This window comes from Lampris incognitus, chromosome 21, assembly GCF_029633865.1.
Source record: "Lampris incognitus isolate fLamInc1 chromosome 21, fLamInc1.hap2, whole genome shotgun sequence".
Taxonomy (NCBI): Eukaryota; Metazoa; Chordata; class Actinopteri; order Lampriformes; family Lampridae; genus Lampris; species Lampris incognitus.
In genome coordinates this window covers 7,173,218-7,200,906 of record NC_079231.1, presented here as the reverse complement: position 1 = coordinate 7,200,906, position 27,689 = coordinate 7,173,218, and the positions used below count along the sequence as shown (strand labels likewise).

At 45.6% G+C, this 27,689-nt stretch overlaps 1 protein-coding gene across 3 annotated transcripts; it reads right to left on the bottom strand.

Moving 5' to 3' along the window:
• Positions 1-342: 342 nt before the first annotated feature.
• On the bottom strand, positions 343-27,312 carry stat1a (signal transducer and activator of transcription 1a). 3 transcript variants are annotated; one of them, XM_056301366.1, is made up of 24 exons: positions 27,208-27,312; positions 24,830-24,960; positions 23,936-24,080; positions 23,400-23,495; positions 22,508-22,594; positions 22,213-22,291; positions 22,002-22,093; positions 21,158-21,309; positions 19,805-19,963; positions 19,192-19,284; positions 15,399-15,458; positions 15,283-15,303; positions 14,781-14,871; positions 14,093-14,134; positions 13,819-13,908; positions 11,698-11,796; positions 11,432-11,567; positions 10,604-10,659; positions 9,903-9,994; positions 9,502-9,641; positions 6,662-6,850; positions 6,376-6,451; positions 3,647-3,743; positions 343-1,500 (listed from the first exon to the last, which is right to left on the bottom strand). In XM_056301366.1, exons 2-24 carry the CDS (start codon positions 24,955-24,957, stop codon positions 1,459-1,461), a joined length of 2,262 nt encoding a protein of 753 aa, XP_056157341.1. In that variant the 5' UTR covers positions 24,958-24,960; positions 27,208-27,312; the 3' UTR covers positions 343-1,458. The 3 variants fall into 3 exon arrangements, with proteins under 3 accessions (XP_056157341.1, XP_056157342.1, XP_056157343.1); XM_056301367.1 differs by having other exon boundaries at positions 24,830-24,957; positions 27,208-27,302; XM_056301368.1 differs by lacking the exons at positions 23,936-24,080; positions 24,830-24,960 and having other exon boundaries at positions 27,208-27,248.
• Positions 27,313-27,689: the final 377 nt, after the last annotated feature.

Genomic DNA, 27,689 nt, shown 5'->3' with positions numbered 1-27,689 from the left:
TGCAATCCTGAACAGGCACCTGTTTGTAGTTATTCAACCAATCAGCAATGAATGTCTGAGTTTGCACACCTTGCATAATTAAGTGCTATGAGATGATTGGTCGAGTAAGTACAAACAGGGCTACCTATGCAGGGTTACAATTAAAATCTACAGGATAGGGGGTCCTCGAAGACCGGGTTGAGAAACACCGCTTTAGTCGACTGGTTAACGTTGTGACTTGCGGTGCAGGAGATGCGGGTTCGCGTCCCGGCTGTGGCGATGGTATCTCGGCCTGCCCCCCGAATTCACTACAATATTGTGGCACAGCAGCAGCGAACACCAAAAGGATGACCATATTTCTGAGGCAGAACAGCTTATCGGTGCTTTATTGGGGCTTTTTTTTCTCCACATTCACAATAGTATACAGATAGAAATGAAGTATCAAAGTGAGATAAACCACGGTTTGCGTCGTGTCCCCCTTAAACCTCACAAAAGACACCTGCCTCTCTAGCCGTTGTTAAATATAAAGTTGAGTAAGTCCTCGTATGTTGGAGCAGAGCGTCAATGGCCTTGAGCAACAGTTCCACCACCCCACTACCAGCAGAACTAAAAGACGGGGTGGATGAAAATTAGGTCAGCACCCTTGAAAAGAATCGAGATGAGGCCAAAGTTTAAAGTAACGAAGAGGTTGGGTGTTTACCTGTGGCACTTTAAACCGGTCTACATGCCACGGTAAAGTGGGCCACCGGCTCAGGTCAGAGATCACTGCACAGCGGCGTCAGGTTGGCACAACAAAGACCAAATAAGCATGGCAGCAAATCATTTTGACGAGTTTGGTTTCGGGACTCTCATCAGTAGCGGAGTTGGTCAGTATATAAAACTATACTTGGACTTACTTTTTGCTGTTTATATTTTTCTAGGTCTGTTTCATGTATAAATAATTTTTTTTTCTTGCAGTCGTAATTGTCCCAGCAATGCCAGTCTAAATTGTTATTGCATGTAACGCACATGGCAATAAAATAATTCCTGATTCTGATTCTGAAAGACAACTCTAGCAGCCGATTTCACAGTTGCTGAGGGTGGGTGCATTCCTTAAAAAAAATCAAAAAATCAAAAAAAAAATCAAAAGCAGCTTGTATACTCATGTAAAAGGAAAATACTGACACACACCTGTGATTAGCTAAGACAATAAAAACATCCTGACAGTTGCAGAAAACCATAATAGGAGGATTTTCATTTCCATACAATACGACACTGTATGAAGCTATAATACACTGTGATCGCGTATTTTTAGTGAACAAGGTTTTTCATGTAAAGCTACAGTTACAGGCCGAGACGGCCGTTAACGCATCACACTGAGCACAGGCCACATCTTTTCAACAATCTATACTGCTTTCTCTCTGCGAGATACGAAGCTGGAACAAAATACCAGACAAACATGAATCCCAATTCACATGAAACCTGCGTCACACACAGGGTTCAGTTTTCGGTGAGATTTCCATCTTGAAATTCCACACTCATCTAGAAAAAAAAAAGAGAGACATTTTTAAAGCAAATTAGATGCTGCAGATCTTTCTAAACATGACCATGAAGATCTGAAGTGAATTCCTCAACAGTCTTTCCAACATAAAGTATTATGTACGTAGCGTAGCGTTGATCTCTCTCTCGTTGGAAAATATGCACATGTTTGCACACGCTGAGTGAGACATCATGCTGTTTAAAACGAGCTTATTTGCACATGCAGCCATTTTCTGAGCAAGTGACATTTTTTAAAAACCAAAAATGGGTGTTATAGTTAAGTAAAAAATAGGAAAATTAAATACAGCAAAGGATAATATAACACGGCATAGCACGGCAAAGTGTAGCACAGCAGAGCAGTTTAGTCGACAGCAGGACAGAACATTGTGTAGTTGTGTAGTTTGTGAAATGGGATAAAGAAAGCCTCATTAAAGCCTACATCTCCCTCCTCCACGTATCAGCTGTTGTTACGTTATCTTTAACGTTAAACCCTACTTTCTCTACAGGACAACGACGTTTAGAAACTTAAAACTGATTCAAAAAAAAAGAAGAAGTATATTTTCAATGCAAACCATGAAACCTAACTTCAACCTCCCACTGAACCCTGAGCTTTTTAAAAAAAAAAAAGAAAGAAAGAAAGAAAGAAAGAAAAGGTTTTCTCTTTCTCAAACGTTAAGTCATGCTGTTTGACATGAAATGCAATCATGACACTAAAATCAGTTTTCATTAGATGAACTCCACCTCAGTGCCAAAGTTTTCAAATTCCAGCAGATTGCAGGTCTGAAGCAGACAGAGAGAGACAGAGAGAGACCGAGAAAGAGAAAGGAAACAGAGAGTTTGAGCAACGAACTGGCAGGAAGGATACATTTCAAGACAGAACTGACAAGAGCTGTATGCAGAAACATAACCATCAGATTAAACTGGTGGAGAGCTGTGTTCACAAGCATAACCATCAGATTAAACTGGTGGAGAGCTGTATTCACAAGCATAACCAGCAGATTAAACTGGTGGAGAGCTGTATTCACAAGCATAACCAGTAGATTAAACTGGTGGAGAGCTGTATTCACAAGCATAACCAGCAGATTAAACTGGTGGAGAGCTGTATTCACAAGCATAACCAGCAGATTAAACTGGTGGAGAGCTGTATGCAGAAACATAACCAGCAGATTAAACTGGTGGAGAGCTGTGTTCACAAGCATAACCAGCAGATTAAACTGGTGGAGAGCTGTATTCACAAGCATGACCAGCAGATTAAACTGGTGGAGAGCTGTATTCACAAGCATAACCAGCAGATTAAACTGGTGGAGAGCTGTGTTCACAAGCATAACCAGCAGATTAAACTGGTGGAGAGCTGTATTCACAAGCATAACCAGCAGATTAAAATGGTGGAGAGCTGTGTTCACAAGCATAACCAGCAGATTAAACTGGTGGAGAGCTGTATTCACAAGCATAACCAGCAGATTAAAATGGTGGAGAGCTGTGTTCACAAGCATAACCAGCAGATTAAACTGGTGGAGAGCTGTATTCAGAAGCATGACCAGTGGAGAGCTGTATTCACAAGCATAACCAGTGGAGAGCTGTATTCACAAGCATGACCAGTAGATTAAACTGGTGGAGAGCTGTATTCAGAAGCATGACCAGTAGATTAAACTGGTGGAGAGCTGTATTCAGAAGCATGACCAGTAGATTAAACTGGTGGAGAGCTGTATTCAGAAGCATGACCAGTAGATTAAACTGGTGGAGAGCTATATTCACAAGCATAACCAGCAGATTAAACTGGTGGAGGGCTGTCTTCAGAAGCATGACCAGTAGAGTAAACTGGTGGAGAGCTGTATTCACAAGCATGACCAGTATATTAAACTGGTGGAGAGCTGTATTCAGAAGCATAACCAGTATATTAAACTGGTGGAGAGCTGTATTCACAAGAATAACCAGTATATTAAACTGGTGGAGAGCTGTATTCACAAGCATAACCAGTATATTAAACTGGTGGAGAGCTGTATTCACAAGCATAACCAGTATATTAAACTGGTGGAGAGCTGTATTCACAAGCATAACCAGTGGATTAAACTGGTGGAGAGCTGTATTCACAAGCATGACCAGTAGATTAAACTGGTGGAGAGCTGTAGCAGTAGAGGACGGTGCTCACCACAGCATCGATATCATTGGGGCTGACAAACTGTTCCAAGACCTTGTAGTCATCGGGAGACATGGGCATCATGTTATCTTGAAGTCTTGACGGATGGCTGCCACAGAAGACAGCGACATGTTGACAGGTTTCTACACATACAGTGCCGTGAAAAAGTATTTGCCCCTTCCTGATTTCCTCTAATTTTTGCATATTTGTCCCATTTAGTTGTTCCAGATCTTAATGCAAAATGTAATCGAAGACAACGGAAACCCGAGCAAACACAAAATTCAGTTTTTAAGTGATCATTTTATTTCAGGAAAAAAAGTGATCCAACACCAACTGGCCCAGTGTGAAAAAGTAATTTCCCCTTTTTTACTCAATCAACCAATTAACTAAATTTCATTGATCACTGGATCCAATTAGAGCAGACACACTCGGTTTTGACTACTGCCAGCCCTGCCGAATCTAAACATGACTTGAGCATCACCATCAATGTGAAGTAGACAAAGCAGTACGCTACGATATAGCAGAAGAAACTCCAGGAGAGATGAGGAAAAGAAAGTCGTTGAGACATACCAGTCTGGAAAGGGTTACAAAGCCATTTCTAAGGCTCTGGGCTCCGGCAAACCACAATGAGAGTGGTTGTCTCCAAAATGGACAAAACTGGGAACAGCGGGGAATCTTCCCAGGAGTGGCCGGTCTACCAAAATTCCTCCAAGGGTGCAAGCGACAACTCATTAAGGAAGTCAGAAAAAAACCCAAAAAAAACCCCAGAACAACATCTAAAGAGCTGCAGGCCTCTCCAGCCTCAGCTGAGGTCATAGTTTACGATTCGACAATGAGAAGGAGACTGGGCAAAAATGGAGTTCATGGGAGAGTTGCAAGATGCAAACCACTGCTAACTAAACTAAACATTAGTGCCTGTCTCACATTTGCAAAAATAAAAAAAGCCACATTGACGACCCGCCCCCCCACCTCCCCCAAGTCTTTTGAGATACGTGCTGGGGACGGACGAGTCAAAAGTGGAACCTTTTGGAAGTCACGGGTCCCGTTATGTCTGGTGTGAAGGAAACACAGCATTTGACAATAGGAACATCACACCAACAGTCAGACATGGTGGTAGTGATGTGATGGTGTGGGGATGCTTTGCTGCCTCAGGGCCTGGAAGACTTGCCATCGTTAAGGAACCATGAATTCTGCTCTCCACCAGAACATCCTGAAGGAGAACAAACCCTCACCAGGCCCTGATCTGAAGCTGAAGTGTAACTGGGTTAATGACCCAAAACACAAGAGTAAGCCCACCTCAGAATGGCTCAAAAGAAACAAAATTAAGCTTTTGGAGCAGCCTGGTCAAAGTCCTGACTTGAACCCCATCGAGATGCCGTGGCAGGACCTTAAACAAGCAGTTCATGCTCGAAACCCCCCTGCAAAGAAGTGTGGGCCATAATTCCTCCACAGCGATGGGAAAGACTGGCCGCCTATTACAGGAAGTGTTTGGTTGCTGTTGTTGCTGCTAAAGGCGGCACAACCGGTTCTTAAGTCCAGGGGGGCAATTACTTTTTCAAATGGGTCATATGGCTGTTGGATAACTTTGTTCCTTCAGTAAATGAAATGATCATTTAAAAATGTATTTTGTGTTTACTCGAGTCCTCCTTGTGTTACGTGTATTACATTCTGCATGACGATCTGAGACTATTCAGTGTAACAAATATGCAAAAATAGAGGAAATCAGGAAGGGGGCAAATACTTTTTCATGGGAGTCACATCCTATTTGCTCAAATATACTGCTGTATGACCTTTCTAAATGTGTTCAAGACGCCGCCTTCTGATGAAAAGGATGATGTTTGAAAGTACACGCAATGTTTATTGTGTATATAACTTTATGAAACCAGTCTGGATGTTTTTTATCGAAAGATTCGCAATGTCTGTTTCTGTGAAGAAAAATCAAGTCAAGTCTGTTCACTTGGCTAATGTCAATAATAATAATAATAATAATAATGATGATGTAAAAACTTAAAAGTGTATTGAGTCCACATTGTGAAAGGCACTTTAAACCAGGCATTCCTAGAGACTGGGTCGCGACAGCAGATTTTATTTGGGTTGCCAAATAAAATTCCCAAAAATCTCCTGCGACGGGTCGGCGAAAAATTTGCAGAATTTTTTAAAATTCATATCTGCAGTACACGTTTGAGCCACATGAGGGAGCTCGTTGGCATTTCTGCCACACTCGTTTTGTACGCAGGACTGGAATGACATACTAAAAAGCATAAAACCAAGCTGGGATTTATCAAACGTATTGTAACGACCACGGATGACTAGACTCGCTAGCCCTCGGCTAACGGGTCGGACCCTTTAGTCGACTGGTTAGCGCAGTCGCCCGTGGTGCCGGCGACCCGGGTTCGCGTCCTGGCTGCGGCGGTTCCCGGCCGAATTCGCTACAGTATATCTCTCCGAAATGGCTGGTTTACCTATTCAAGATGATGCGGAAATGGCAGCAAAAATGGTCGTTGATTTATGCACAAATTCATTCTTCCCACGATTAATAGATAGAAGTCTGTTGCGAATTGGGCCACAGTGGTTTGTCATCTTTAAAAAGTGGATCCCCAGCAAAAAAAAAAGGTTTGGGAAACAAGGCTTTAAACTACGACTCTTCTGAATTCAACTTTCGAGTGAAAGCCGTTCCAGCAGAGAGCTGAATCCGGAACAGGGTTTCTTTCTCGTGAGTGGTGTCTTTTCTGTCCACTTACACCTCGGACACCGATATGAGCTCAGTCTTCATGTAGCCGCTCTTCACTATGTTCTCCACATCCATGGGCTCGGAAACTGAAAAACAGAAAAAAATCCACCGGTAAGCCTCAAAACCTATTCAGCTGGTCAAGACCCAAACAAAGATCTGTACAGAGAATAAGGCGCGGTGATGTGGGCCGGGGCAGTAAGGTGGACGTTCTGAGGCTACTCTGGCGGGTGCAAGCAGGGGGATGTGTGTAACTCCGAGGGTCCGATGGTGTGCTGTAGTAACTCAGCCAGACTTACCTTCCGAGGGCTTGGGGTAGTACTTCGCGAATGCCTTGTCTTTGGGGATTTTGGGGTACAGGAAGCGGAGGGGGTTCTCCGGGATATTTTCAGCGGCCATGACCTTGTAGGTTCTGATGATGTCCGGCAGAGAGACGGCGGTCAGCTCTCTCTTTGTGTACGGCTCCACAGAATGATATATTGCCTTATCTGATTGACGGGGAGAGAGAGAGAGAGAGAGAGAGAGAGAGAGAGAGAGAGAGAGAGAGAGAGAGAGATTTAATTTAAACTTGAAGAGTACACTCAGTAGACTGCAGATTTCCACCAGGTGTCTGCCTACAGGGCGGTGAAAGGAACAGCTCCTTCCTATCTCCAGGCCCTACACCCCCGCCCGACCACTTCGCTCTGCCGCCTCGGGACACCCGGTTGCCCCGTTGCTCAGAGGCCCTGTTCTGCCCCGGCCCCACAGTGGTGGACTGAACCCCCCACTGACGTCAGGACAGCGGAGTCGCTGCCCATCTTTCGGCATCTCTTTAAGAACCACTACCCTGTTGCTTGTTCTTAGCACTTATTGTATTCACTCATTGCCATTTTACTTGAGCACTGGTTTTGCTCTTAGATGCTTGTTTAGATGCACTTCTGACCTCTGATGACTGGCAGTTCCTACGTTAAATGCACTTATTGGAAGTCGCTTTGGATAAAAGCGTCGGCTAAACGACTAATGTAATGTATCTCCTCTCCTCCGGCGCTCGAACTTGGTGACAAACCACCTCCTTTTTTGCCTCCCGGGAGAAGGGAAACACACACACACGCACACAAACGGACGCAAAATCCGGTGTTTTTCCTGCCGTTATAAGAGTTTTGCGCGGTGCCCAATTGACTCAACAGGAAAGATGAACAAAAAAACGTGTTAACATGCAGCGCTCAAGCTAAAAAATCCAGCTAATACAAATGTTTTGCCTGTCAGTCTGCGGATGTGCGGCCTCCTAGGTGGACCCTCGCACGGGTGCAGCCGAGTCTGACACGAAACGAAAGCGACGGGGCTATCGTAATTTCAAAGCCCTTGTTAAAAGACTTCAAATGTGTTTAACCATCGCGGTTTCCCCGATATAAGATGAATCGAGGTGAATGGCTGCTCTGCTGAGTGACTTTCATTCATAAAACAACAGTAGGAAAACATAGCTCCGCCATGGGGGATGTACTATCGGAGCTACTGAGAGGAGGATTTCCAGCTGCGACTGTGATTAATCCTCCATCCATCCATCCATCCATCCATCCATCCATCCATCCATTATCCAAACCGCTTATCCTGCTCAGGGTCACGGGGATGCTGGAGCCTATCCCAGCAGTCACTGGGTGGCAGGCGGGGAGACACCCTGGACAGGCTGCCAGGCCATCACAGGGCCCACACACATATTCAAACCTAGGTACCATGTAGTATGGCCGAGTCCCCTGACCTACATGTCTCTGGACTGTGGGCTGACCACTGCGCCGCCCCCTTTGAAAAAAAAAATCAAATTACAAAATCTACTGAACAATTCTGGACTCCTGACTACAACACAAGCTTCAGCTGCTGTTTTACAAGATCACACCAGATGAGCTGTAATGGGCCCTGTGATGGCCTGGCGGCCTATCCAGGGCGTCCCCCCCCCCCCGCCTGCTGCCCAATGACTGCTGGGATAGGCTCCAGCATCCCCGCCACCCTGAGCAGGATACGCGGTTTGGCTAATGGATGGATGGATGAGCTGTAATACCAACTTCCTCTTTGTATTCATCTCACTGTTACATAAATACCTCACACTATGACACAGGTACCTCTAACTACTGCCCCGATACCTCCAACTACTACATAGATACTTCACACTACAACACAGATAGCTCACACTACTACAGATACCTCCAACTACTACATAGATACTTCACACTACTATGGATACCTCACACTACTACAGATACCTCACACAACTACGTAGATACCTCGTACTACAACAGAGATACCTCACACTACTACAGATACCTGTAACTACTAAAAAGATACCACATACTGCTACGGATACCTCACACTACTAGATACCTCGTACTACAACCGAGATACTTCACACTACTACGTAGATACCTCACACAACTAGATACCTCGTACTATAACAGAGATACCTCCCACTACTACAGATACCTCACACAACTACGTAGATACCTCGTACTACAACAGAGATACCTCACACTACTACAGATACCTCACACAACTAGATACCTCGTACTACAACAGAGATACCTCACACTACTACAGATACCTCACACAACTACGTAGATACCTCGTACTACAACAGATACTTCACACTACTACAGATACCTCACACAACTACGTAGATACCTCGTACTACAACAGAGATATCTCACACTACTACAGATACCTCATACTGTAGCAGTATGGGGTATCTGTAGTAGTATACTACAAAGATACCTCATACTGCTACAGATATTTCATACTACTATGATACCCAACACAACTACAGATACCACAATACCTCACACAGCTACACAGATACTTTAAACTACTCCACAGATACACAGCCATCTCACAGATACACCACACTACTGTAAAGACATCACATACTGCTACAGATAGCTAACACTACTACACAAATACCTAGTAGTACTGCAGAGATACCTCACACTACTACACAGTTACTCCATACTACACAGGTACCTCACCCTGCTACCACCGGTGTGAAGTTTTCCTGAGGGTGAAACACGTTTGGACTTAAAGGGTTTGAAACGACACTAAGCTTTCACTGTCCCCTGTAACGATTCACAGCGCCCCCTGGTGGAGACACAGCCTCACTAGCCAGCTCAGAGCTCACTGTGGACGTCGAGCTCCACCCAGGTGAAGGTGATGGCGCCCTCTCTGCTGCTCTCGCTGAACCTCAACAGGAAGGTGCCAGGACACTTGTCGCTAAGCAACTCCTTTTCCCTCTCTTTACTGATGAAGCCCATGATGGAGCTGATGAGAGAGCGAGAGAGAGAGAGAGAGAGAGAGAATCTAAATAGCAGAAACCTCATTTTCAACATGTTTGAATTAGTCGTTAACATCACGGTAGGATCATTCTACATGGCGTGGCGGCTGCTTCGGGACGTTACATTCATACATCACGACTCTGTTCTGGTTTCTGTGCCGTTTACTATCGGCTCTCTCTCCACGAAAAACACAGGAATGACATTAGGAAATGGAGCGAAATGCGGAGGAGAAGTGTGTGGTTCTGACCCGTCGTTCCACAAGGAGAGCAGGTGTCGTTTGATCAGGTCCAGGATTCCCTCGATCCACAGCCAGAACGGGAAGCTCTTCTCGTTTATGCTCTGCTCCCACACAGAGAAAGACAACGTTCAGACGGTTAATGCGCTTCACTCCCACGTCATTTAGTTTACAGAGACTGGTTCATACACATATTGTGGTCCTGAAGGAAAACACGAGAGGGAAGAAAAACCAGATGGGAACACATCTGGAAGCCTTTCCAGACACGCCTGACCTCCAAAGAACAGAAATAGCCAAAGTCAGGTCACAGGGATGCTGGAGCCTATCCCAGCAGTCGCTGAGACACCCAGGACAGGCCGCCAGTCCATCACAGGGCCCGCCCACACACACACACACTCACACATTCACCCCTAGGGACAATTTAGTACGCCCGATTCATCTGACCTTCAGGTCTTTGGACTGCGGGAGGAAACCGGAGCACCCACAGGAAACCCACACAGACACGGGGAGAACATGCAAACTCCACACAGAGGACGACCCGGGATGACCCCGAAGCCTGGACAACCCCGGGACTCGAACCCAGGACCTTCTTGCTGTGAGGCAACTGCGCTAACCGCCGCGCCACCGTGCCGCTTCAGCCAGTCCAATCCAACATATATAACAACCGTCCCCCTAATTCAAACAAAACTCGGCTGAAAGTATGTGTAGTTCACCTTGCAGAACTTGGTCCAAGGGATGAGTCCTTCTGGGCTCCTCTGGGCTTTCTGGCCTGGGGAAATAAACACTCTTTATTTCACTTCATTTGCTATTTTATCCGGAAAGGTCTCAACACTTAATTATATAGAGAGAGTCAGAAAGGGCTCTGACCCACAGCAGCTTATATTGCTCCTATACGATGAGCAACAGTAGTAGTATGTGTAGTAGTCAGAGTACGAACATCCTTTATTTTATTTTGTTTATTTATTTATTGACTTCCCCAACTTTTTCTCCCCAATTGCAGCTGGCCAATCGCCCGACCCCCCGAGCCGTCCCGGTCGCTGCTCCACCCCCTCTGCCGATCCGGGGAGGTGCTGCAGACCACCACGTGCCTCCTCCCATACACGTGGAGTCGCCAGCCGCTTCTTTTCACCTGACAGTGAGGAGTTTCACCAGGAGGACGTAGCGCGTGGAAGGATCCCGCTATTCCCCCCCGAACAGGTGCCGCGACCGACCAGAGGAGGCGCTAGTGCAGCGACCAGGACACGTACCCACATCTGGCTTCCCGCCCACAGACACGGCCAATTGGGTCTGTAGGGACGCCCGACCAAGCCGAAGGCAACACAGGGATTCGACCCGGCGACCCGTGTTGGTAGGCAACGGAATAGACCGCCACGCCACCCGGACGTCCCCAAATATCCTTTATTGTAGTCATAGTAGCAGTACTCGTAGTAATCTGACTAGCGGTGGTAGTTGTAGTATTAGTACTAGTAGCAGCCATAGTATTGCTAGTACTAGCAGTGGTCATAGTGTTGCTAGCAGTAATAGTACTAAGTGTGTGTTACCGAGCAGTTTGTCTGCCAACATGTTGAGCTGTTCCTCGTTGAGTCCTCTCTGAGTGACGGAGGAAAACTGCCAGCTCAGGACCTCGGAGAGCTGACCCCAGGTGGCTGATGGGGGCGACAGGAAGAACTTCAAATTCTAAACAGGAAAAAAAAAAACAAGAGATGAAGAAATACACAAGAAATCCAAATGAATAGACGAGATTTAGCCGACAGGGGACGATATTGTGGATTGTGTTGGGTGTTGGTATGTTTTTGTGTATCTTTGCCTTAAGTTCGCTGGTCAGCATGTTGTACCAGAGGATGGAGGCCCAGCCGCTGGGCAGCTGGCTGACGTTGGAGATGACCACCACGGGCAGAGACATGGTCTGAAGACAGACAGACACACACACAGACACACACAGACACACACACACACACACACACACACACACACACACACACACACACACACACACACACACACACACAGGCTCAGGCTGCATCTAATCTTATCTGATTTCTTTCCCTTAATTGTGATGCATCAGATTTTTTTTTAGAAAAGTATAAACACAATAAACCACAACATAATGCTCAAAACCGCTTCACAATTCAAATCAGACCCACTTTTGTATGTTTTTTTTTGTTTTAATTGAATTGTATGTCTGTGTAAGTTGGATTGTATGGTTTTTTTTGTTTTAATTGAATTGTATGTCTGTGTAAGTTGGATTTTGTGTCACTCTCCGTGGTACGATCACTGTCGTCAGAACCCTGCACCGGTGGGCTTCATCACAGCTCAGTGTTTTAAAAGCAGCGATGGAAGTCAGAAGAACGGCAACAAAGTCCCATATCTGCTATCTATTTGTCGAGGTGCCTCTTTTCAAACTAAACGAGAGGGCACACATCAGCTCCGGTAATTTCTCAAGAAATTACCGGTCAAAATGTCTGAACGCGCTCGCAGGACTTCGTTTGTTGTCTGTTTTGCTCATGTGAGTCATTTCAGGATGGAGGTCTGTTCACACTGACGTCAGACATGAGTCATATTCAAAGATAAATGTAAAAAGTGAAGTAAAACAACCAAATCCGGGCGAGAAGATATGAACTGAGGGTTGAGGACCTGTCGCTGTAGTCAAAGATTAGCACACAATCCTAAAATACAGGAGCTGGGCAACAGAACAGGACCGAGAGGATCATCCTCTTAAACATAGACATGTGGACTGTAGGAGGGAAACCCAGATACAGAGTGGTGGAAGTCACCTCGCCTACCGAACCGCCAAACACAGGAAGGGATCCTACAGAGGACACTGAACACAGGAGGGGATCCTACAGAGGACACTGAACACAGGAGGGGATCCTACAGAGGACGCTGAACACAGGAGGGGATCCTACAGAGGACACTGAACACAGGAGGGGATCCTACAGAGGACACTGAACACAGGAGAGGATCCTACAGAGGATGCTGAACACAGGAGGGGATCCTACAGAGGACACTGAACACAGGAGAGGATCCTACAGAGGATGCTGAACACAGGAGGGGATCCTACAGAGGACACTGAACACAGGAGGGGATCCTACAGAGGACGCTGAACACAGGAGGGGATCCTACAGAGGACGCTGAACACAGGAGGGGATCCTACAGAGGACGCTGAACACAGGAGGGGATCCTACAGAGGACACTGAACACAGGAGGGGATCCTACAGAGGACACTGAACACAGGAGGGGATCCTACACAGGACACTGAACACAGGAGGGGATCCTACACAGGACACTGAACACAGGAGGGGATCCTACACAGGACACTGAACACAGGAGGGGATCCTACACAGGACACTGAACACAGGAGGGGATCCTACAGAAGACACTGAACACAGGAGGGGATCCTACAGAGGACACTGAACACGGGAGGGGATCCTACAGAGGACGCTGAACACGGGAGGGGATCCTACACAGGACGCTGAACACAGGAGGGGATCCTACACAGGACACTGAACACAGGAGGGGATCCTACAGAGGACACTGAACACAGGAGGGGATCCTACAGAGGACGCTGAACACAGGAGGGGATCCTACAGAGGACACTGAACACAGGAGGGGATCCTACACAGGACGCTGAACACAGGAGGGGATCCTACAGAGGACGCTGAACACAGGAGGGGATCCTACAGAGGACACTGAACACAGGAGGGGATCCTACAGAGGACACTGAACACAGGAGGGGATCCTACAGAGGACACTGAACACAGGAGGGGATCCTACAGAGGACGCTGAACACAGGAGGGGATCCTACAGAGGACACTGAACACAGGAGGGGATCCTACAGAGGACACTGAAGACAGGGGGGGATCCTACAGAGGACACTGAACACAGGAGGGGATCCTACAGAGGACACTGAAAGCATCACACCCCTCACCTCCAGGTTAATGTCCAGCCCGACCTGAGGGAGCTGCAGCTGAGATTCAAAGCAGATGGAGTGGAGCTCCTCTGTGACGATGAGGGGACCCTGCATGGACACACACACATATATGTTGTACTATTATGAAACAATTCAGAAAGGTTGAAGAGAAAGGAACAATCAACACGTTTCATTACGCTTTAAAAAGCTTTAACAGCTACAACAGAAAAGAAGGAAACAAGTAAAAATAATAAATAGACAAACAAATACATAAATAAATAGGCGTCGTTACCTCATTTGTTCGGTTGCCGGCCACTTTCTGCTCTTTTAGTTGCTGTGAGATCAGACAGAAATGGGCTTTAGCGACCGGTACCGGTACCACACGTCTGCCTTCAGTGAGTCAGTGTGAATGCAGCACAGTGGTGCGTTCAGCGTGTCTTTTTTCTGTCCTCGTTCATCTTTTATCGTCATTTTCCTTCACTGGAAACTTTTCAAACTTGCATCTCCTGCGTCTCTTTCTTACTCGGTACGAGTCCTGGGCCCTCTAATGGCCTAGAGCTGTAATCATGACCACTTCTGTAGAATCAATAGAATAGAAAAAATCCGGGTCTGGGGCAGCGACCGGGACGGCTCATAAGAGCGGGGCCGACGGGTCGGGTACAGTGGGGGAGAAAAGACACCTACTCTATACAACTGCTTATTTAAATATCAATGTTCCCACTGAGCAGCTTGATTCATTCGGATGTTTGTGTCGCTTGGCGCCACTTTGTCCAGAACCTGTTGAGGAACTGTACTGCCTGACAGAAGTCTAACCTCCAGCGGTTTCTAGATGAACATTTGGTTTACAGTTTCCACACAAATGACCAATATCTACCTCGTACGGTGTGTTTCCAACATTTTATCACAGCAGCGGACTAAAAGGCACAGGGTTTTCCAACCTCTGGAGAGGGTTTGGGCTCAAATCTCTCGGGGTCGCTCACCAAATGCCGAAACTCTGCCGCCAGGCTGCCGTTCGACTCCTCCATGTTCATGACTTTGGTGTTTGTCCCCAAAATGTTAAACTTTCGAAACCTGAGAGGAGAGAGGCTTTCGATTAATGAATCAATAATGACATCCTGCCAGGCCAACCAGGAACCGAAGGACCGCCGGTTCGATCCCCGGCACTGACAGGAGGGTGTAGTTCATCTGTAAGCTGTTGATTGGAGGGTGGCTGGCGTTATATCTACGGTGCACACCATCTCTGTTAACGTGCCCTTGAGCAAGGCACTGAGCCACTGCACCGTGGCAGACCGGCGCTCCGAACCCTCCAACGTAGGGAAGAGTGTGCATAGATATGTGGGATATGCAAAGAGATGGGTTTCAGTTGGCCGTATGTAAAACTGACTGTCAAGTCCTCGAGCTTAGTGAAGAAGCTAACGAGCGGGACGAGCTCTTCTGAATACCACCGCTACAGAGAGTATTTCTGAAGGAAATCAAACTCACCCTTTCTTTTCGGTCACATCTCTGAGGAGGCGAAACAGAAACAAGATCAGTTCTGCGAACAAACAGTCGTCGACTATGTGTGGAGGGGAATAAACCGGTTTGCCGGCTGAACTCACTTGTCAAACAAAGCCTTGACCTTGAGCTGGTAGTTCAACTCCTGCAGCTTCACCAAGAATCTGGAGAGGAAACCGCACTCGTCATTACTTCAGTAGTGCTCATTATCAGCTTATCAAGTCAGTGTTTTCATTACTGCTACGTGACACACGGGAGGAGGTTTGGGCCCAGACCGCTAAAACCCACATTAAAAGAAGAAAAAAAAATTATTATTATCAAAGTCTTCAGGTGTGTTACCGACAACGAATTATCACCATGTGGTTTCATTTAAATAGTGCACACGGACATTTTGTGATATGAGTCACTTTTTCCAACATCAGCTTTCATTTTAGATAATGCCAGCTTATCAATCAAACAATCTTGATCAGAAAATAGACTTTTACAAAGTAACTGCTCATTTTATTATCTTATATATACATATATATATTGGTATAAGATATATATAGATATAGTTATATCTCAACATAGATGTAGGAAAAAAAAACTTTGAATACATAGCAGTACAAGTTTTTGTTTCGTGCATCGTGCAGCTGATAAGTGTGTGACGCAGGAAACAAGCTTGTAACTGCTATGTATTAAAAGTTTTTGTTCCTGCATCTATAATGATATTCTGCTCCTCATTTGCTGAGCACTTTTATCAACACCAGTGACAGTATCTGAAAAAAGCTATATATATATATAGGATATATATGTGTGTGTGTATATATATATATACACTACCGTTCAAAAGTTTGGGATCACCCAAACAATTTTGTGTTTTCCATGAAAAGTCACACTTATTCACCACCATATGTTGTGAAATGAATAGAAAATAGAGTCAAGACATTGACAAGGTTAGAAATAATGATTTGTATTTGAAATAAGATTTTTTTTACATCAAACTTTGCTTTCGTCAAAGAATCCTCCATTTGCAGCAATTACAGCATTGCAGACCTTTGGCATTCTAGCTGTTAATTTGTTGAGGTAATCTGGAGAAATTGCACCCCACGCTTCCAGAAGCAGCTCCCACAAGTTGGATTGGTTGGATGGGCACTTCTTTGAGCAGATTGAGTTTCTGGAGCATCACATTTGTGGGGTCAATTAAATGCTCAAAATGGCCAGAAAAAGAGAACTTTCATCTGAAACTCGACAGTCTATTCTTGTTCTTAGAAATGAAGGCTATTCCATGCGAGAAATTGCTAAGAAATTGAAGATTTCCTACACCGGTGTGTACTACTCCCTTCAGAGGACAGCACAAACAGGCTCTAACCAGAGTAGAAAAAGAAGTGGGAGGCCGCGTTGCACAACTGAGCAAGAAGATAAGTACATTAGAGTCTCTAGTTTGAGAAACAGACGCCTCACAGGTCCCCAACTGGCATCTTCATTAAATAGTACCTGTTAGAGCCTGTTTGTGCTGTCCTCTGAAGGGAGTAGTACACACCGGTGTAGGAAATCTTCAATTTCTTAGCAATTTCTCGCATGGAATAGCCTTCATTTCTAAGAACAAGAATAGACTGTCGAGTTTCAGATGAAAGTTCTCTTTTTCTGGCCATTTTGAGCATTTAATTGACCCCACAAATGTGATGCTCCAGAAACTCAATCTGCTCAAAGAAGTGCCCATCCAACCAATCCAACTTGTGGGAGCTGCTTCAGGAAGCGTGGGGTGCAATTTCTCCAGATTACCTCAACAAATTAACAGCTAGAATGCCAAAGGTCTGCAATGCTGTAATTGCTGCAAATGGAGGATTCTTTGACGAAAGCAAAGTTTGATGTAAAAAAAATCTTATTTCAAATACAAATCATTATTTCTAACCTTGTCAATGTCTTGACTCTATTTTCTATTCATTTCACAACATATGGTGGTGAATAAGTGTGACTTTTCATGGAAAACACGAAATTGTTTGGGTGATCCCAAACTTTTGAACGGTAGTGTATATATAACCGTGAATCAATAAAAACAGTTCTCGTAGTATTATTTTGTCAGATGGTGGATACCATCCTGTTTTATTCAGGAGAGTATTAGGAAAGAGCAGTAATAGTTGTTCTAGTAGAAATTATTAGTTCTAAAATGCAAGACATTCTTCTTGACTGATGTTATATCTGAGTCTGTGGGGTTTGTGTTAGTGCAGGTCACACAATAATCAAGATGGTGGTGGTGGTGGTGACTAACTGACTATGTCAAAAAGGTTTCTGCTAAAAGGCACAGGGTGTCCAGCACCCTCCACATCTTCTAATTCCCAGCCTGCAGCAAGATAAACTGGGCACTGCGTGTCATCCGCCAACAAGACCATAATGAGACGCTGACCAACCCAATGCTGACAAGGAGGAAGGATGCTGGGAGCACATACGCATCCTTAGCCGAAATCCTCCAAAGAAATGAATGAACTGCCCAGAGATATACAGACGGAGAGACTAGATCAAGGTGAGGGGTTCGAAGCTGCTCTGGTGGTCAGAAAGCTCGGCGGCATCAATTCTGCAGGCTGGCCTCCCAACAAGACAAAGGTCCAACGGGCCGAGAAGAGAGCTCTGAAGAAGTCTAGCAGTGACGCCGCTGCAGGCCCAAGTCAATGCACCAGGGGGCGTGCTTCTAGCGGTGAGAAACCAGCACAGGAAGCACTCTGTTGTTTTTCTGTTGCAAGCCAGCTGGCACTGATGGTTTACATGAGCAGCAATGTTTCAGCTAAACAACCAAGTTCAGACGTGTGCGGAGCTCTTCGAGGACACAGAAAAGCTGGTTCAGCTTAGTGCACTTGAATCCAACTATCACAATAAACGCTTGATGGGCCTCTACAACCGTGCCAGGAAACACAAAACTCAACAAATGCGAGGAAAAGGTGCTATCGGGAATCGTCTTTGCTGACGTTGTCATGTATAGACTGAAGCAGGCCTTGATGAAAGTACTGTACCCGTCTTCAAGCTGGCCGATCTGGCTCATCTGTACAGGTAAAGCTTGGAGCGGTTTGGCATTAAGCTCGACGCGAGAGTGAACACCGTAAGATTGAAAGGAAGACTCTTGGCTCAGATCCCAGACCCGCTAGCTCAGACCCAGAGGCGGGATGCCCTTTCTGATTCGGATTCTCGCATTCTCCGATGACATCGGTGCAGCCCTGACCAAGGCATGTGAACGGGACAGACAATGATGCCCTACACCCGGCCCATGCTGCCGTCTGGGAGAAGAAAAGACGCTGCTAACAAACCCTGTGCCGCCATCGCCACCAACCGACCGGGGGTGAGTGAAGACAGAAGGAACGTATGAGCCCCAACTGGACAACGTTGCCAAAAGCATCAAAATCCTGCCACGATCTGATCTCTTGCGGCTGCGGGTGCGAGAAGGTCGCACTTCGGTCCACAGGCCTCTGCTCCTGTGAGGGAGAATGTGCCACCTGACTCTAAGACCTCTCGTTTACTCAGACATTTAAGTGGCATGCCGCGGCCCATGGCATGTTGTCTTGCCACGACGAACAATTAACACGATCAAGATGTGTGCACAGACTGGTTCAAATAGTACACAGGAATCACACTGGTCTTTTCAAACAACTTCAGTAGCATAGTCAGTGGCTTCGACACATTCACAGGTTATTATTATGGCCTATGTTAATACGTATCCGTACTCGCCACGGCTACGGTTTCATCCAGTTGTCACGATAACATGTGGAGATAATCTCCCACATTTTGTTGCATTTTCTTTCATTTATTATGGCTTTACGTTGTAGTAAAACATATTTGTAATTCTAACTGGTATAATGAGATTTAAGGCGGCGAAAACATGGACACAAAGTGCTCTATGCCAGTAACCAGAAATGTCTTTTCACTCACCGTAGTTTAACAGTAAACTGAACGCCTGTTTTTAACACCAGGGGGCGTTGCGGGTGGGTGGGCATACAGGGCTGTCTCTCCACCACTATGGAGCTAACACACAAACACACACACACACACACACACACATTAACACATTAACACAGAGTATCGTTTCCTCAGATCAGTTCTTTTATGACCAACTAGTGCAGTGACTGTTGCTTTACTTCGACTGCCATTTAACCGATGCTTACACCCGATCACCCAGACTCATAAAGTGCTTGTTTCATATGCACCTCGTAACAGATAAGACAGATCAAGGTCAGTGAAACAAGAGATAAATAAAATATATTCATAAAGCCTCCCAGTTCCTGCCAGACTGGGCGACTGGCAGGAACAGGAAGCCACCGATGTGTGGAACAAAGGGAAATTACCAAAGTTACAGCAAACGGACACAGCCGATTTCGATGCGCCGTGTTGTATTTATATAGCACGGGTGTTGTTTAACCACATCCATTTTTTGATCAGTAAAAAGAAACGAGCGCTCTCTTGTGGCTCCCCGGTTATGATCGGAGGTTCGGGTATGAACTATAACCGAAGAAACAGCCTGTCGGACGGGGGAGAAGGATCCTACTTTGTGAGCAAGTGCTTGAAGAGCTCCAGGGCTCGGCCCTCCAGCATGCCTTTCTCCTGCGTGATGGGGTCGTTCTCGTACGTGAACTTCTGCTCCAACTCCTGCAACTTCTTCAGCTGCTGCCGCACCTGCTGCAGCGTCTCTGCTACCGCCGTGAACCTTGACCCCGGGGAGGGGTCCGAAGGAAGAGAAGAGAATGTCAGCACTCAGAGAGACCAACAGCGGGAGTTGATAGAATAAGAATAAAAACTGAAACTAGCTGGAAGTGGTACTAGTACTTCTACTACCGTTACCACTGCTGGTAATACTACCTCTGTGCCTCTGACCGGCCTGACCAAGGTAACCTGCCGACACTATAAGTTGTGCAGGATGACACAGATGCAAGTTTTCACTGTTTTTGCTCATTGACTGTTTTTAATTCATTGCTTTGTGAGGACACACTCAAGGTTGCCGAGTGGTTACTAGGTGGTTTCATGTGTATAGCAATCACAGGAAATCCCATAATAACCACAATATTACATCACATGATCTGACAAAAGTCGCTAAACATCTGGACTGAGCTGCTGTCGCGCAGGATGTAGGACTAGTTGGAGTATGCAGGACTAGGGAAAGTCCAAATCGTCTTGGGGTGAAGGACATTAAAGAGGGATATAGCGGGGTGTCCGGGTAGTGTAGCGGTCTATTCCGTTGCCTACCAACACAGGGATCGCCGGTTCGAATCCCTGTGTCACCTCCAGCTTGGTTGTGCATCCCTACAGACACAATTGGCCGTGTCTGCGGGGGAGAAGCCGGATGTGGGCATGTGTCCTGGTCGCTGCACTAGTGCCTCCTCTGGTCAGTCGGGGTGCCTGTCCGGGGGTGAGGGGGGGGAATAGCGTGATCCTCCCACATGGTACGTCCCCCTGGCGAAACGCCTCACCGTCAGGTGAAAAGAAGCGGCTGGCGACTCCACATGTATGGGAGGAGGCATGTGGTAGTCTGCAGCCCTCCCCGGATCAGCAGGGGGGGGGTAGAGCAGCAACCGGGACAGCTGGGAAAAAAATAGGGTAATTGGCCAGGTGCAATTGGGGAGAAAAAAAAGAGGGAAAAAAATCCACCAAAAAAAAATAAAATAAAAAGTGATACAGCGGTAACAGCATAGTATACACGTGTGCCAACTTGTTTACCAGCCCGCTTAGGAATTGTATGAAATGTGCAACAGAAATAAAGTTTATCAACAGAGTTACGACAAGGATTTCTAGACTCTGCCGTCAAGTATGCACAGTTTTCAGCACTTGGAAATGTTAAAATTCAGGGTTTTGTGCCTCCAGGCTCCTCCAGGTGGAGCAGGATGGATGGATGGGAAGGTCTCACCAGCTCTGCAGCTGGTCCAGACAGGTGTTAGGTGGGCCGCCGATACAGGCGATCTGCTGCCGCCGCTTCCACTCCGGCAGCTCCTCTGAGATCAGGTCCGACAGCAGGGCATGGGTCACGTTCAGGACCTCTGCCAGCTGGCTCACTACTTCCTGAGTAGACACCAGGTGAGCCGTTAGGAGATCCGACAGAGGTTTCAGTAGAAATCACATGCATAACACATCAGGTCACTGCAAAAATGCCTTCATCTGGACTTTGTGACCGAGTTTGGAGATTCTGGTTGCTCTTCGGTAGGATACACACCGACTACCAACTAGACCACATCATTCTACAGCTTAACATTAATATCACCGTGTGACTATGAACCAGACCATCTACAGCTTAACGTTAATCTACATTACAACTAACATCACAACACAACTGTCAACTAGACCATATCACTACGTAACTGCACATTATTGTGCAACTTAAATCATGATATGACGGTATTTTCGGTATTCTGTGTTTCTAATGACAGTTTTTGGCACAGGGAGATTATTAAATTGCTTAAATCCAGCAAATGAAAATGCAAATGAGTAAATGATTCCCGTTTCAGGTGGTTTTTTTGGGACATTTAAAAAGTTCGCACAACATTTCTTCAGCATCTCAACAGAAACGTGGTTTAACAGGACTACCAACGAGACCGTATAACAAAACGCATGGCGGGAAAGGTTTCACGCTATTTAAAGACTTGAAAAACGTGTAATCCTTTTCTGTGCTGACTTTTCAAAATGTGCGAGGACTCGAGACTTTTCCTCGCTGAATTCTCCATGTTTCCCTCGGTGCGTTGTGACTTTCCGTTTACCTGTCGCTTGTATTTGAGATCGAAACACATTTTTCCGAGTATCATCCTCTCTTTCTCCAACTCTTTGGCTACCATGCCGTTCATTTCGTGTTCTGGAGAGAGATGCAAGAAAAACGCACAGTTCAGCTTTGGATTTCAAGAATGTTTTGGTATAACAGATCATAATGATATATACTCCCGGCTGACTACTACTTGTAGTAACGGCTCTCACCTCTGTTTTTCAGCGTGTTGAGTTTGAAGTTATACTCATCCTGCAGATCTTCAACACTCTTGATGTTGTGATCTGTCGCCTGATGAAAAGAAAAGACTGATTTTAGGGCCATTCTGGATTTTCTTGTATAAAACTGTAAAGGCACTTTAAGTGGTACGGGTTATTAAACCTGTGAGGAAACCAGTGGACCATGTTTGAAATCACACTGGAAACACTTGATCCTCTGTCTCTTATGGAGAGGCGACACATCTCTAATGGACATTGGGTCTACGTTTGCCACAGATACTGGCTTTACCTGGACTTTATTCTTCATTTCCTTCACTCTGTTGTCCAACTTCTGCTTCTCCACCACCATGGCCGACATAGTGCTCTCCCCCTCCGGCTAGGAACACAAATATTTCCAAATATGAGCTCACCACCTAAACCATCGCCTTGATGTGGAGTTTCTCACAACTTCTGCTGTATACCAAAGAGTAAAACTAATTCAACAGTCCTTCAAGACATCCATCTATCCATCCATCCATTATCCAAGCCGCTTATCCTAATTAGGGTCACGGCATGCCAGAGCCTATCCCAGCAGTCATAGGGCATCAGGCGGGGAGACACCCTGGACAGGCCGCCAGTCCATCACAGGGCAGACACATTAACACCTACGGACAATTTAGTAAGTCCGATTCACCTGACCTGCATGTCTTTGGACTGTGGGAAACCGGAGCACCCAGAGGAAACCCACGCAGACGCGGAGAGAACATGCAAACTCCACACCAAGGACGACTTGGGACGACCCCCAAGGTTGGACAACCCTGGGGTTCGAACCCAGGACCTTCTTGCTGTGAGGCAACAGCGCTAACCACTGGGCCACCATGCCGCGTCCAACTCAGAATTGTTTTTCCATGTCAAAAGTTTTGCAAAAGCAAAAACAACAAAACAAAACAAACAAAAATAAAATCAAGGTTGAAGTCAGAAAGAGGCTTCCTTAAGCTGTCATCAGTCACATGTATTAACAGAATTACCAGAGGCGGAAATCTGATCATGAAAAGATGTATGGGAATAAAGGTATTATTATTATTATTATTATTATTATCATTATCATTGTTGAAGCTCTAATATTGTGTAGGGATCATGTGACCAGAGTGATTGGGTGCCGTTGTGGTAAGGTTTGCTTTTTGGGGTTGTGTGTTCAGTACCTCTGCAATTTTAACCATCGCCAGAATCTTCTGCTCCTCCCTGAGATTCCTGGAGATGATCATGGCCATGTGGACTGGATCCTCCTGGAATCGGTCCTGACAAAACCATATGGATAGGATCAGTCTAAAGACTCCGGGTTAAGGCTAATTGTGGTTGTGATATGAGGCGGTGTGTTGTGTTGCATTCGTTGTGTTGTAGCACATTAGTTCATGCGGCTATTTTGATGTGTCGTGTTGTGACATGCCGTGAAGAACACAAGTGGCAGAGGGAAAAGGAATTTCTTAACAAGAATAACAACCTCCCCCAAATGTTGAGTCCCGGACAAGAATAACAACCTCCCCCAAATGTTGAGTCCCGGACACTATGTCCAAACTGTTTCCAGCAAATCTCATAATCGTATTTCACATTTCGTCGTCGCAATCGTTGAACCTGGGCCGAACACCAAGTAGATGACGGTAAAACAGCCTAAAGCCGAACACGCGGCCCAGTTGTAACCCATTTGGTCCAGTCACAACGGGTAAAGGTGGGTTCTGACCTGCAGGTTCCTCTTGATCTTGCGGATGTTGTGCTGAAGCAGAAAGTTGTTTTCCAGGGTGAAGCGGCTCTGCTGCTCATCCAACTGGACCAGGAGGTCGTGGAACCGGACCGTAGCCAGGGAGCTCTGCATCGCTACTGTGTCCCTTTAGAGATACAGATAGCAGCATTACTACTGATATTACAAGATATTGATAAAATTACTACGACTAATACTGCTAGTTAATAAATATGCTACTACTACTACTAATACAGTTCCTTAACTATTAGTATTAGAACTGCTAATGTTAATCCTGCTACTTCACTAAAACTATTATTACTGCTACCACTGCTACTAATACTGCTACTTATACTACTACAACCACTACAGTTATTATGCTTGTCCTCCACCCTGCTAATATTAATAACTTAGCAGTCAAGCAAGGCACAAACACTGCCAGGGTTAGGGGTTCACTTCCCGTTACAACCAGGATTTGCATCCTATTACTGTGTTGAGACACATCATGGATGTTTTATATTCAATGCATATCTCTTATTCTGTTTCATTTTCTATCTGTTCTTATGCTAAGCACATTGGCATGCATTTGTGTGCGAGATATATAATATATAGAGCAATATATAATGCTATAGGAAGTTTGATTTGACTGAAAATATACAAGCATATCATTTGCTTTGAATGTAACATCAAAAAAAACCTGACAACTACATAAACTCACAAGTTGCTTATTTTCAGCTCATCTGACCTCCATTCCCAGCCCTGTTTCAAGCTCTCACCTAACTCTGTGTGCCTGACTAAAACTGGCTAAGATGGGAATATTTGCGACCCAATTCGCTTCTTAGTTTAGTCTCCGGTAAAATTCAAGTCATCACATCCCCGCCAGCGCGTGTTCCTCACCAGTCGATGGTTTCAATCCACTTGCTGAGGTACTGCCGGATGTCCATGGGGAATGAATCATCATACAGCTGGTCCACCTGCTCCAGGTACTTTGCGTCCAGCTGCTGAAGCTGGCACCACTGCGTCATCTTCTGGTGAGCACACGGGTTTAATTGGAAAACTGAGCCTTCATTTTTCATCTCAATAAAAATCACACCTGGTCAAAATGGATTAGGGATCCTCCATTTAAAATAATTCCAATGTTTTATACTTATGGTATGGTATTTTATTATAAATAAGTCAGCATATAAGCACAAATCGGTAGTGTAATTATACTTCAGTTGTAGTATTGTAGCGAATTCGGGGGGCAACGCAACCACAGGAACTGCCGCGACCGGGACGCGAACCCGTGTCGCCCGCACCGCGGGAGGCATCGCTAACCGCTAGACTAAAGGGTCAGACCCGCTAGCCAGCGGCCAGCGTGTCTACTAATCCATGCACGTTACAATATGAAGCAAACGTGTTAGCAGCCCATTATTCATCTGTAGGATTTCTTAGCTATTTTGCTTATCTGCTTCAAACGGGCTACTGGAGTAGCGAGTCTCTTCTCTTGACCTCTAAAAGAAGGAGGCTCTGGCAACGTCACCAAAAGCCAGCTGTGCAAACTTTACCAGAGATCTGGGAGAAAACGGACTTAAATATTGTAACGTGCGTGGATAAGCAGACACGCCCGAATTCGCTACAATGTTACCACGCCTCTTCACGGTAAAGGCGTCGTTCCATCGCGCTAAAGCAAACAAATTGGGGGGGGGGGGCGCAACCACGGGAAGTGCCGCGGCCAGGAGGCGAACCCGTATCGCCCGCACCGCAGGAGGCACCGCTAACCGCTCGACTAAAGCAGTGGTTCGCAACCTTTTTGGGGTCCTGGACCCCCTGCGTATTTTTTATCTACCCTGAGGACCCCTCCACCTGATCTTGGGGGAGGGGGGGTTGCAATTTGATAGAAACAGTAGAAACTGCATTTTAAATTGCATTATAGCATTTATTCACTCTTTGGGGCAAAAATAAGAGCTTTCAGTTGTAACTTAGATATAGTTAACAAAACAGAATTCTTATGCAGTAACTATCAGATATATGTAACAAAACAGAATATGTATTCAGTAACTTTCAGATATATGTAACAACACAGAATATGTATTCAGTAACTTTCAGATATATGTAACAAAACAGAATATGTATGCAGTAACTTTCAGATATATGTAACAAAACAGAACATGTATTCAGTAACTTTCAGATATATGTAACAAAACAGAATATGTATGCAGTAACTTTCAGATATGTGTAACAAAACAGAATATGTATTCAGTAACTTTCAGATATATGTATCTAAACAGAATATGTATTCAGTAACTTTCAGATATATGTAACAAAACAGAATTCTTATGCAGTAACTTTCAGATATATGTAACAAAACAGAATATGTATTCAGTAACTTTCAGATATATGTAACAACACAGAATATGTATTCAGTAACTTTCAGATATATGTAACAAAACAGAATATGTATTCAGTAACTTTCAGATATATGTAACAAAACAGAATATGTATGCAGTAACTTTCAGATATGTGTAACAAAACAGAATATGTATTCAGTAACTTTCAGATATATGTAACAACAGAATATGTATTCAGTAACTTTCAGATATATGTAACAACAGAATTGTTATGCAGTAACTTTTAACAATGCAAACGGGAGCGAGATCTCTTATTAAAATACAATAAATTACACTTGTGAAACAGATGTAATTAGAGAAAAAAGTCCTGTTACCCTTTATAGCTTAGGTAGATAAAGGTCTCAGTCACATTTGAGCAAAATAATCCTATTTCTATAAATGTCATAGGATCTTTTTTTAAAGATATTTTTTCACGGACCCCTTGCAATTACACCACGGACCACTAGGGGTCCGCGGACCCCCGGTTGAGAAACAGTGGACTAAAGGGTCAGACCCGCCAGCCAGCGGCCAGCGTGTCCTCTTATCCATGCACGTTACAATGCAAACAAACAAACATGGCAACTCTCCACTGACAGTGACCTGGAAACTAAGGTCTCGGTTGTCCGCCGCTTTAAATAACGGTACTGTGCGGCTGGTGCAGTACAGCACGGTGGGCAGTACCGACACCGTGTCCTCTCGCTCCCTCCCCAGGCGCTGCCATCAGATCCGTCCCAGAGAACAATCGTGAACAGGACATAGGTCCGGGACAGCTGCGCTCTGGCACATATTTCCGCCTACAGATCAAGCTGGGATTTGATGTAGGAACTAATCGCGAACCGGAAGTCATAGGTGAAACCCCCCTGCTAAACATCGCCAAAGGGCATAAAGGCATGTGATGCAGCTTACCTCCTCTCAGCGGGACAAAAACAGGACAGGCTCGGGAGAAAACACTTATTATCCACCGTTTGGCTCGCTGCGGCGTCCGGACGCTTGTTTTTAACTGTACCGTACTGGGGGACGTGGGAAGCGGGGCTGTCCAATCAAAACTCCAGAGCTCTTGACATGGTCCCGCCTCCTTTTTGACAGCCAATCACAAATGCGGAATTTGGGCCGTTGCGACAATAATGCCACTTCCCGGCGGTCCGAGCTACAATGTTTCATTTTTACACAAATGGAACGAAGCCGCGGACCGTACACGCGGCACCTTTCCGCCGAGTCGGGTTGTGCACGCGCGCGGCGCGCTTCTCGCGTGTTTAACGCGTTTCAAAACGCTCAAATGTCGAAAGCCCGGCGGGTTCGTCGGGGGGAGGGGGTGAAACCGGCGGAACAGCGCGCCGAGGCCACGTGTTTTCAGAGAAACCAAAAGCATCCAGAGCTCCTCCGCCCCT